The sequence below is a fragment of the Macaca fascicularis genome, chromosome 7 (genome assembly GCF_037993035.2).
Source record: "Macaca fascicularis isolate 582-1 chromosome 7, T2T-MFA8v1.1".
NCBI classification, from domain to species: Eukaryota; Metazoa; Chordata; class Mammalia; order Primates; family Cercopithecidae; genus Macaca; species Macaca fascicularis.
In genome coordinates this window covers 169,945,757-169,958,080 of record NC_088381.1, presented here as the reverse complement: position 1 = coordinate 169,958,080, position 12,324 = coordinate 169,945,757, and the positions used below count along the sequence as shown (strand labels likewise).

The 12,324-nt window shown below is 42.1% G+C and overlaps 1 protein-coding gene across 29 annotated transcripts in view; it reads right to left on the bottom strand.

The window, feature by feature from the left end:
• PPP2R5C (protein phosphatase 2 regulatory subunit B'gamma) overlaps positions 1-12,324 on the bottom strand; it is a 166,428-nt gene that overhangs the window by 67,951 nt on the left and 86,153 nt on the right. For 21 of the 29 annotated variants that reach the window (XR_012416140.1, XM_065518501.1, XM_065518504.1 and 18 more), the window contains one exon: positions 3,580-3,779. Coding sequence is in view for 24 of the 29 variants with exons in the window: in XM_065518501.1 (XP_065374573.1) it covers positions 3,580-3,779 (200 nt within the window). In the remaining 5 variants the exon portion in view is untranslated. Of the gene's footprint in view, positions 1-1,402; positions 1,488-3,579; positions 3,780-12,324 lie in introns of those variants that run through there. The other 8 variants (XM_065518503.2, XM_073998239.1, XM_073998244.1 and 5 more) reach the window with 3 other exon arrangements.

The following is a 12,324-nucleotide window of genomic DNA, read 5'->3' as shown; positions in this document are numbered from 1 at the left end:
AAACTGGAACCCCCGTACACTGCTGATACGAACGTAAAACGGTGCAGCCACTGTGAAAACGGTCTGGTAGTTCTTCAAAATGTTCAAGTTACCACATGACCCAGCAACTCTGCTCCTAGGTATATGCCCAAGAGATATGAAAATGCACGTTCATACAAAAGCTTGTGTATCAGTGTTCACACAGCAGTCATTCATAACAGCCCCCAAATGGAAATAATACGGCGTCCATCAACAGATACATGGATAAATAAAATGTCGTGTATCTGTACAACGGAATATTACGGGGCAATAAAAAGGAACGAGGTACTGGCATGTGGATGGACCTTGAAAACATTATGCTAAGTGAAGGAAGGCCGACACCAAAGGGTACATATTCTGTAATTCCACTTATATGAAATGTCCACAACAGGCAAATCCATAGAGACAAAAAGTCAATCAGTGGTTGCTCAGGGCTAGGGGCGGGTGAGGGAGGAGGGAACAATGGCAGTGACTATTAATGAGTGCAGGATTTCTTTTGGAGGAGATGAAACAGTTCTAAAACCAGATGTGAAAATGGCTGTACAATCCCATACTCATATTAAAAATCACTGACTCACACACTTTAAATGGGTGAATTCTAAGCTATGTGAATAATGTATCAGTAGATCTGTTAAAAAAAACAACACATCTAGCAGTCCAGTCTAATAAGCAGGATACTTAAAAGTAGCAGCATTAGGAGTACAACTATAAAGCTTTGGATTTTTCAAAAAAAGTGGAAATTAATGTCTCTAAAAATATTATGACCAAAATATACACACTCCCACCCCCAACAAGAAACAAACAGAACAACAGGCATGGCTAAAGGCTGCTTAAGTGTTGAGCACACAGGGGCTCTAAGCTGCAGAGCTTCTCACCAGACGTGAACCACAAAGAGGCCCAGGCTTTTGCCACCTGCCACACCAGGCCCAGGCACTGCTTGGGACAGACGCCTTGTACAGGCTGCTTAAATTCTTGACAAGAGGGTCACAAACCACGGCCAGGCACCACCCCACCGCCTGTGTTCTTCCTTCTTTCACTATACTTCTCATCAACTCTACTGAACTTAGAGCAGAAAGGAAAGGAAATGAACTGTCCCCTGCTCTCACAGTGACCACAGAAAAGCATCTCATGTGCCTCCATCTTCACGGGACGGTCTAATTCATCACCAAGTTTCCACTCCGTGCCTTCTTCCCGCCCACGTGGGCAGAAGGCAGAAATCACATTCCCAGTCTTGCAACTCTGTTTCACCTGGATGACTTTTATTCACGGCATTACTGCAATCTAACATGATATATTATTGGTTGGCTTATTTTATGGTTGTCTCCCACATGAAAATGAAAGCTTTAGGAGGGCAGAAGTCTTGTTCGCCATTCTATTTCCTCACCCCAAAACGTGTCTGGCCCACGGTGGATGCTCAGTCAGTGTCTGCTTACTGCTTAGGGAGCCCAGGGCTGACAACACTCTGCAGTCTGGCGTGAGGTTCGGGTGGGAAACAAGTTAAGACAGCAGGAGGAGAATCAAGTTAGGAAACAATTATAACAGGGAGAGGAGAGGCAATGACGACTTCATCTATAAAAACAGCCTCAAGGGCTTTTAAGTATCCTAAGTGGTGCCAGTAACCCACACTGCTGCTGTGAAATACAGAGGAGAGGCAGTGGGGAGCACACCTGGTTCAAGGGCAGGCATTTGACCTGAACCAGGCCAACAGGAGCCTTGTCATTCTTTGTAGACTCTTTCCTCTCAGGTTAAAGAGTGGGAATCAGAGACTTTCTCAAACACAGGAAAATCTTCCACACACGTAAACGTAATATAGAATTTATATACTTATAAATCTAACATATAATACAATAAAATGAATACATAATAAGGAAGCATTAAGCAACAGGGGGAAATGAAATATTCAATACATGATGTAGGGAGAAATAATTTTTCAATAATTTTAGAAGAAAATAAATTTAAGAGAAAATGAAGTTCTACCCTAACCCACATCATAAAAAAAAGACAAAACAAAACTGGAATGTCCTAACACAAAGAAATGATAAACGCTTGAGGTGATGGAAACCCCAATTACCTTGATTTGATCATTACAGATTCTATGCTTCCATCTAAATATCACATGCTCCATAAATATGTACAACTATTACATATCCATACTTAAAGAAAAATGATTATAAAATGCAATGTGCAAAACAAAATTATGAAAGTAATAGGAGAAAATATTAGAGATTTTTATGATTCTGGGGCTAGAGTTGGCTTCCAAAGTAATTGAGAGTTAAAATTAATGAAAGAAAAAGAAAGAAAAAAAGCTATTCCTCAAGTGTCATTAGTCTGAACAGGTAAGGTTTTAGGGTTTATATTCTCTGCTCAGTTTATGCCTATAACTATTCTTCAGGCACAAGTCTGGGACAGGAACCCGCATGGCTTTTGCAGTCCTTAGGCCGACTACACAGTAGCCATGCCAGTGAATTCTGAACGTTAAGAGTTAACAACAAGTTAAAACAATCAAGTTGATCTCAGCCTCTGACACAGTAGACTGAACTACAACAAAGAACATTACTTTTATCTTTTTCCAAAGCAAACGTACTAAAGAAGGAAATAAAAGTATTTTAGGTCAAGAAGTCTAGTCAATTCTAAAATATATAGCTTTGGAAAAAAAAATTCGGTAACTTAACAAAGAGCTCAATGAAAATTGGATTTAACATTTTACACTAAGCCACAATGACTCCCCAATAAGTGTGTGTGTGTGGCACTAGTTTCAAAGGCAGATAAAATATCAACACTTCAAGAAAACTCAACAGAAAACTGGATTTCAGTGTCAAACAGCAAATTTTGGTAATGGCACTGAATTAAGTGTTTCCAGGTGGTACTGACTGAGGAATGGGCTGTAAAGTATGACACTTCAGAGGACTGAGATCTGGGGGCTGAAAAAAACCAACAGGGAACTAACTGCAGGATGATAAGACTATCTCAGCCAGTCAGGACATACTGTCATTGATAGAGGAATGACAGAGGAAGCATTGATAGAGGAAGGCCTTCCCAGCCAATCAGCATGGGCTGTCCTGATCCCAGCACTGACAGGCGGAGGCCTTCTCAGCCAATAAGTATGAACTATTCTGACAGCAGTTTGGTTCTGTCAATATTTCAACTCTATCCCATCGTGAGAATTTTCCTGCACATGGATGGACAAAATTTTTACTTCTGAACTATAAAAGGGCACTAGTATATTAATGTTAAATACATTTTTAAAAAATTTAAAGAGCATAAAATAATACATAGAAATACAAATTCTAACATTTCTACCCCATAGGGTAGTTGTGAGGATTAAATGAGTTAATAAATGCAAAGCACTTAGACTGGTCCCTAGAAGGCAACTGACTTCCCTTACTATTATTATCATTATAATCCAGGATACAAAGAAAATTTTCATTCTTCAAGTACAACTACAAATTCTGGAACAGGAGGATGCTTCTCCTGGGTAGCACTGTGTTAGGCTCAGATGTCTTGCCCTGTCCTGTTTCTAAATCAGAACCGGGACACACTGGTTAACCTGCAATCACTTACCATATGGACTACTTCTGGGTAAATAGGCTCTGTGATCACATTCCGATTATGGGTGATATATTCCACCATTTCACTTAAAGCAGCTCGTTTTACCTCCTTCCACTTTAGGTCACTTAGTGGATCAGAAACAAAGTCAAAGAGGACGCAACACTGACGTAACTTCTGGATAAAAAGCTTCTCTTGATCAGCAGGAGGAACATCTGAAAAGCAGAAAGCAAAGTATATCGATCACAAAAGTGCTTAATGCAAAGTTATTGTGAAACACATTTAAGCTTTCTGCTATTTTTATTTTGGTAGAGGTTCAAGAAAAAAGGAGATGGCGTGGGGTATACAAAGGTTAAATATTCCCTAAAGAAAATAAAAAGAAAAAAACCAGCTAGTTGCTGGTCATACTATATGTTTGGTATGATGAAGTTGTTACGCTTTTTAAGTCTTTCAAACCATGTTGAGAGCACTGTTCGAAATAAACTCCATCTACATGTGTTCATTCAACAAGTACTATCTGAGCAGCAATCATCACAGGCACCGTGTTGGGCAACGGAATGAGAGGCAACCAGTAAGGTCCATGTCTGGGGAAAGGGCGTGGACACATTCACACCAGGTGATAGCTGCAGAATTTAGGTTCAGGCAGTGTAAAAAAGACCAGAGGGGGAAGGGTGCCTCCTTCTGTCTGTCTATAGGCTCTCAGCTTACAACATGGGAAGGGCAGGTGGTTGTCCATGCTTGCTAGATGACAGACAGAGCAACTGGCATCAGTCCAAAGATGTAACAGTCCAAACTGATGTTCCTTCCAAACATTCAAAGAGTTAGCACCTTACAGCCCCACCAAGCACATTGCATTTCCCTCACCCTGGTCTACAGTCAAGGCTTATCACACACGATGACTGACGTTAATGATGACGGCAATTTAGAAACAGCAGTAACGATAACGGTTACTTAGTGAGTGCTTACCTGGGCCAGATATCATCCTAAAAACTTTACACAGATTGACACTTTCTTGTCATTTAATCTTTATAACTGCACAACAGAGATAAAGAAAGAGGTTTAGAAAAATCACTGCAGGGCTGGCAAGTGGATGAAGCTAAATTCAAACCAAGCTCTGAATGACTGTCCAGTATTCTGGGAAGTCTGGAAAACTATCTGCCACTGGGAGTGTGACAGCTTCCCCGGGCTGAAGAGGAGATCAGTGGTGATATTAATAAATGGCACTGACTGATACACATACTGAAATGCGTCAAAGATTTGCAAAATGACTTAGGAGATTTGCATAACTCGGTGAACAAGTATTTTCCAAATGATGAATAAATAGTGTTAACACCATTCCAGAGCAAAAGAGCCATTCAAAGGACAAAGTAGACCACTTGATTTAAAGGAATAAAATTTACAGACAGCTTTCACTTATACGGTTTCAGATTCCACATTACAGATTCCTTTAAGAAACTACCCATGCTAAGTTCTGGTGTAATATCAAAGCAAATGTCCACGACTATCTGAAAAGGCTACTAAAATACTCCTCCCTTCCCGACCATGTTTTTCCAAACTTCCACCAGAGCAATATATGGCAACAGACCAAATGCAGAAGCGGACAGGGGAATCCTTGTCTTAATGTCTCCTATTAAGCCAGACATTACAGAGATTTGCAAAAGTATAAAACTATGCTACTCTTACCACTAAATTAGGTTTTGTTTTGGAAAACATGGGTGTTTTCTTTCTTTCTTTTTGAGACAGAGTCTCGCTCTGTTGCCCAGGCTGGAATGCAGTGGTGTGATCTTGGCTTACTTCAACCTCTGCCTCCTGGGTTCAAAAGATTCTTGTGCCTCAGCCTCCCCAGCAATTGTGACTAAAGATGTGCGCCACCACACCCAGCTAATTTTCGTATTTTTAGTAGAGACGGGGTTTCACCATGTTGGCCAGGCTGGTCTTGAACTCCTGGCCTCAAGTGATCCACTTGCCTCGGCCTCCGAAAGTGCTGGGATTACAGGTGTGAGCCACTGCTCACCAGTGTTAGCCACTGGTCAACGTGGCTAAATCATTAAAAATGTGCTATTTCTGTTAAAATGTAATAGGTTTATTATATTTTAATAAATTAATACATGTTTAAACATTTTTCCAGTTTAATTTCAAATTGGTCAATAGCAATAGCTAAATTCACATAAAGAGTGCTTTTTCGGGTCCTGCATAGTTTTTTAGGAGCACTGGGGCCCTGAGACCCACTGCCTCATGCCAGCCTCGCTCCAGGGAGTGTCCTGGGGGTGGCGGGTTTTCCTGCTTTCCTGCAGCTCCTGCGCTTCCTCTGGTGCTGAGCATTTCCACACTCCTCTTTCCCTTCCCTGTCCCTACTGTCAACTTCCTGTTGAGGTTTCTTCTACAAGGCCTTTCCTTACTGCCTAGGTAAGATGTATGACTCTGAGCAAGTCATTTGGCACTTGTTAGAGCTTTAAACAGCGCTCTGCTTAGTACCTCTTACTCCCAACTAGATGCTTTTTGAGGGTAGGTGCCGTGTGATTATGTCTTCTAGTTCTCTATATGCCCAAATGCCCAACATTGAGCCTTGCAAATAACAGGCACACACACAGACTCTCCTGTCTGAGCAGACCCATTCTGTGGGAAGCTACCGCTTCCGTTTCCTACACTGCATTCAGAGACCAGAAGCACACACGCAAGGCCACGGGAGTGGAGTGTACTGCCTGTAGGATCCTAAAACACCACGAGAACAAAAACTTGATTCCTAAACACTCTAAGAACTCAGTGGCTGCGCAACTATTTGAAACGAGTAACCATCATTACAATGTTCAGGACTCTTCACATTCAGATATCCAAGCCTTTTTCGATGAAAAAGGTTCATTTTTGGAATTACCGCTTTGCTTGCCTTCAATTCCCATCAGTTCTACACCTTTGTATCCTAATTTGCCAGGATTACCTGAAATGAGCTCATGTGTGCTGTTGCGGCCTGTGTATTTGGAGCTGTTTGGCATTCTCACATTCTTGGCACTACGGAGAGCTGAGAGTCCACCATTCCCCCTATGAGCCATGCTATGCACAGCTTGGCTCCTAAGGAGTGGTCAGTTAAGTTCTTCAAGAACATGTCCTCGCCAAATCCTCCTAACAGCAGTCCAAGCCAGTGCCGTTACCCCATCTGGAGGCAAGGACACAGGTACGAGAGCCAGCATAGCTTGCCTAAGGCTGCGCTGCGATGAAGTGGCAGATACAGACACGAGGGCCAAATGTACCCTTTTCAGGGAACTGAAACTCAAAAGGATGTTGGATCATTCAGAGTGGAGTTAAATAACTCATATGCCTTGAAATGCCCTAAAAGTATCCTTCGTTTTATAAACACTGCACAGGAACTGATACTCAGAATAAAGACTAAGTTGTCATCCAAACACAAAAGCAAATTTATTACAATTAAGAAGGAAGAGCAGAGTAACACTGTTTTTAATAAAATTTCTATCCAAAATGTTCTAAAAGGCAAGTGAATTTCAATTATCCTAGGCTTCCAGACAGGGTGTTTCTGTACTATTTTTGCTTATAGACTATAAGCAGATATGCTTGTGATTATAATCTTATGAGCTCTTTTTTTCATTTAAAAAATCTCATTTGACCAATTTTTTTTTTTTTTAAGAATTTAAGAATTTTACTGTTTTTTTAAAAAAACCTGTAACAATGAGTTGGGTACAAAAGTAAAAAAATGCATCCTTGGCCCTATCAAATATTTCCATATTTTTTTTTTGAATGCAAGTTAACAACTTCTTTATCAACATATTTTAAAAATCTTATTTTCTGCTGTGTTAACAGGACTGTAGCACTGGGAAATAAAAATGGGTGGAGGTGGTGGAAGAATATGCTTTATACCATTATGCATTCTGATTTTTAACAGTAAAGTGTTATTACAAATGCCTTATACTTGTATAGATCATTTTAGCTTTTCCCATTATTCTAATTAACATGTTATTGTGAATTTGAGACAATTTCCAAATAGTTCAAGATAAATCCTCAATCATACCCAGGAGCAATATACACGGACATACTCATGCAAAACCTGTAGGGGGAGAGGAGAAAAGACCCAGGACATCCAAAACGACAGAAAGAAAGTGGAGATAAGAACGTGCTACTCTGGCTGGGCGTGGTGGCTCATGCCTGTAATCCCAGCACTTTGGGAGGCCGAGGTGGACGGATCATCTGAGGTCAGGAGTTCGAGACTAGCCTAGCCAACATGATGAAACCGCATCTCTACTAAAAATACAAAATAATTAGCTGGTGGTGGCAGGTGCCTGTAATCCCAGCTACTTAGGAGGCTGAGACAGGAGAATCGCTTGAACCCAGGAGGCAGAGGTTGCAGTGAGCTGAGATCACACCACTGTATTCCCACCTGGGTGACAGAGCGAGACTCTGTCTCCAAAAAAAAAAAAAAAAAAAAGAGAAAAAAAAGAGAAAAAATGTGCTATTCTTTCAAAAACGTATTTACTAAAAGGAAGCCTGTTATTAATCAGTGATAAATAGAGATGCTTAACAAAGGTGTCCTTTAAAGTAGGATGGGAGCACTCCTGTCTAGCTTTCTACATGCCCCTGGCCCCAACAGTCAGGGAGGCACAGGAATTGAATGCATTTCACTGGCCACTGGTCTCCAGAGTGCGGGGTGAGCCTGGGGGTTACTCAAGATTGGGATGTAGAAAGAAAACAGCAGTGTCTATTTATACTTTTTTCTTCTACAAAGAACAAGAAATTACGACATACTAATACTCAATAGACGAATTTGGACGCAGTGGAGGTGTGTGCTGGAGGTTGTTTTTGCTTCCAGGCAAGCGTGGACAGAAGAGTTTGGAGACCACTACTGGGCGGTGAAGGCTTTTGTAAGTGAGTCCTAAATGGTGAATGCCACAGTCAGCTTCACTGATGCTGCTAGCAACATGCACCTCAATTACAGAAGGGAGTGAGAGCTGTGACATACATGCTTAGCCACCAAATCACAGACTATGAGGAAGTAAGGCTGAATCACTAAATCGTCACTATGCACCAAGAGGCACCATGTAAACTGCTTGTGGATAGGAAACTGATTGAAAAAAAGAAGCCAAGCTCACATTTACACGACAAGTCTTGGTGGTCAAAAGAAATGCTCCAAGAAACCATAAAGGATCAACTTTCAGCATCGCAGCTGCAGAAAGGCAGCAGAACCAGGACTTTCTGCTGCACAGATGTTGGGGTCTTCCAAATAAACATTACCCCGATGGAGCAAGGAGACACAGCTGCAAAAACCACCAGCCTAGACAGTGACAACTCAAAAGATACCCCAGGAGGTGCAGGCTCATAAGGGTGGGAAGTACTTCCTGGTCACTCAGGTAGTATTCACTAAGCAGCTGATGCAACCAAGTTTCAGACACAGAGACCACAGCGAGATCAGGTCAAGCACCACCCTCAGCTTCCATGTATGTTTTTACTTTTTTAACTAGAGACAGGGTCTCACTACGTTGCCCAGGCTGGAGTACAGTGGTATAATCCTGGCTCACTGCAACCTCGACCTTCCAGGCTCAAGCCATCCTCCTGCCCTCCCTTTGAGTAGCTGGGATACAGGCATGCACCACCACACCCGGCTAAATTTTAAATTGTTTATAGAGACACAATCGCACTGTGTTGGCTAAGGTTGGTCCTGAACTCCTGGGCTCAAGTGATTCTCCTGCCTCAGCCTCCCAAATATGTTGGGATGACCGTGAGCCGCCACGCCAGCCCCACACGCATTCTCCCATGCACGGCGCTCCCAGGGTCCCGGGGAGGTCTATGCAAGTGGCGAATCTACAGATAAGAGATCTCCCGCAAAACACAAAGAAGTGCTCAAGCTCTCGGAAAGGCAGGAGCCAACCTTTAGCGACGGTGCCATCTTGTCTTTCAAATATATTTATTCTTAGTACAAAGCGAGTAGGAACAAAGTTGAACTAACAACTTGAGGCAAATTTGGGATTTGTCATTAATATGTACTAAATTCCATTCCCCTCTGTGTCCCAGATGAGGAAACTTAGCAGAGGATGAGTTTCCCCCACCAAGTAAACAAAAGCTCAGCAGTACTATTTTGTTTTTAAAGATAATATTTACATGCCATTTTTTGAAATGACCATTTCTCCATGACTTCTAGTGTCCCCTCTGTCCTAGAGCACGGTCTGTGCAGGCAGGGTTCTCTCTCTTCTTGGCCACTGCCTCATCCTGCACCACCTGGAGTCTCAGTTTCTAGAGCCCTAAAGGACTTAATGTCTAGTTGACTCCTGCGCCTGGTCCTTCCTCATGGTTTCATTGCTTGTGGCCCTTTGTATTTCCCATACAGATCTGGGGAGAACTTAAGAATTTGGCAGGATTGAGTCTTCCAGTGCACGAACATGGACTATTTTGCCAATTACTCAAGTTCTCTTTAAATGTCTCCCAACAAAGTCTTCTAATTTTCTTTCAAAAATGTGTGAAGCATTAATTTTTAGATTTTATTCTTAGGTATTTGCTATGTTTTGATGTCATCATCAATGGTATCTTTAAAAACATTTAATTTTCTAACTGCTGTTGCAATAGAGAAAAAATGGTTTTTGAGTATCCCTTCTATATGTAGCTATCTTGCTCAACTCTCATGCGTTCTGATAACATATCTGTAAATCCCTCTGGTTTTCCTTTCATCTGCAAGTCCCCACACTGTTCATCTCTTTCTTATCTACTGTGCTGACCAGAACCTCTGCGCAACGCTGACAGGAGCAGTGAGAACGGCCCGTGCACCCATCTCCGACTCAGAGGGCAGCTTTTACTAGCTAACCATTGATTTGATGCTTGCTCTGGCAGCCCGTGGATAACAGTTACCCGAGTAAGAAACTGACCTATGGATTCAATGCTGTCCCAATCCATATCCCAACACACACTTCTGTGGAACTGAATACATGGATTCTAAAACGTATGTGGAAATGCAAGGCGTTAAGACTAACCAAGACACCCCCGAGAAGAACAAAGCTGGAGGACTTGCTGTTCTAGAAATCAAGACTTCCTGTAAAGCTTCACGAATGAAAGCAGCCAGGCTCTGTGCTGTCACACAGGCTTGTGCGTAAATCGACACCTGACTTGTGACAGCAGCAGGCTGCAGAAGAGTGAGGAAAAGTCGGCCTTTCAACATGTTGCGTTGGGACAACTAGGTACACAGTGACAAAAAAGAAAGGAAAGAAAAGAACAAAGAAAGAAAGGAAGAAACTGGATCAAATTATATACATATATATTAAAAAAAAACTGCTGGTGGGTTAGACTTAAATCTGAAAGGCAAAACTCTAATGCTTTTAAAAAATAATATAGAAGAATGTCTTACGTAGGGAAAGAAGTAGAGAAGGACTTCCTTAGACACAAAGCCAGTAATCGTTAAAAGACTGGTTGATCTATATTAAAACTAAACATTTTTCTTCACCAAGACACCCACAAGGATGAAAAGGCAAGTCACAGGATAGAACTATTTGAATACATATAACCCACAGACTCATTCCCAGAATACATAAACATGTCCAATAACTCAGTAAGAAAGCTTCAGAGTACAAACAGAAAAACAGGCAAAAGTCTTAACCAGGTTCTTCACAAAATATATCCAAATGGCTAATCACTATGAAGGGATCGTCAATCTTAATAATAACCAGAGAAATGCAAATTAAAACCACTACTGCGAACACCAAATAGTGCCTCAAGGAGCTGCTTTGTGGCTGGAGCCCGAACACCACCCATGGGCGGGACAGTGCGTTATCAGTGGTGTTGAGGATACACGCAGCTGACAGCCAGGACAGCACTCCTGGCGTGCCACCTCACGACACTCACACACATGTGCATCGCAACCGAGGTAAAAGAATGTCCACAGCACACCGTCCTAACAGCTCAGACTAGAAACAACCAAATGCCCATTAGTGGTGGATTAGGTAAATGCAAATGCAGTCTCTGTAACATTCCAAAGCGATAGAGATGAATGAAATACAGCTATACACAATATGGATACGCCTTACAGAATACTGTTGCATCAAAGGGGCCGATAAGGAGGATTTATTCAGTATAATTCCATTTACAGGTAGAAACAGGCATCCCTAAAACTATAAAAGACTTACGGGGGCTTTTAGGGTGCCCAGCCTGAGTGGTGGTTATGTGGGAATTTGCTTTATAATTATTCACTACATATTTGTTTCATATGCTTCTGTAAGTAAGTTATATTTCAAATACAAAAAGGCTAAAGATACCTGCATATGGCTAAAAAATGAAAATGGAAAGAACCTAGTGAGACGTGAGTCTCTTTGCACACACCCACCCTCTGGCCTCCCTCTCTTTTCCCAACTCCCACTGTTGCCAATTGGGGCACCCCTGGGCTGCTCCAGGGCTGCACTCAGGCACACGATCGTCAGCCGTTTCCTGCATGGTTTTAGATGCGTCAACACCGATGACCTCTAAACTCACCTGGATCTACCTGAGACTGGAAGACACACTTGCACACACAAAATCCGAACAGTTTTTCTCTTTTTTGTTTTTTGTTTTTTTTTGAGACTGAGTCTTGCTCTGTTGCCCAGGCGGGAGGGCAGGGGCTTGATCTCGGCCCATTGCAACCTCTGCCTCTTGGGTTCAAGCGATTCTCCTGCCTCAGCCTCCTGATTAGCTGGAACTCCAGGGGCCCGCCACCACACCTGGCTAATTTTTGTATTTTTAGTAGAGACGAGGTTTCTCCATATTGGTCAAGCTGGTCTCGAACTTCTGACTTTGTGATCCGCC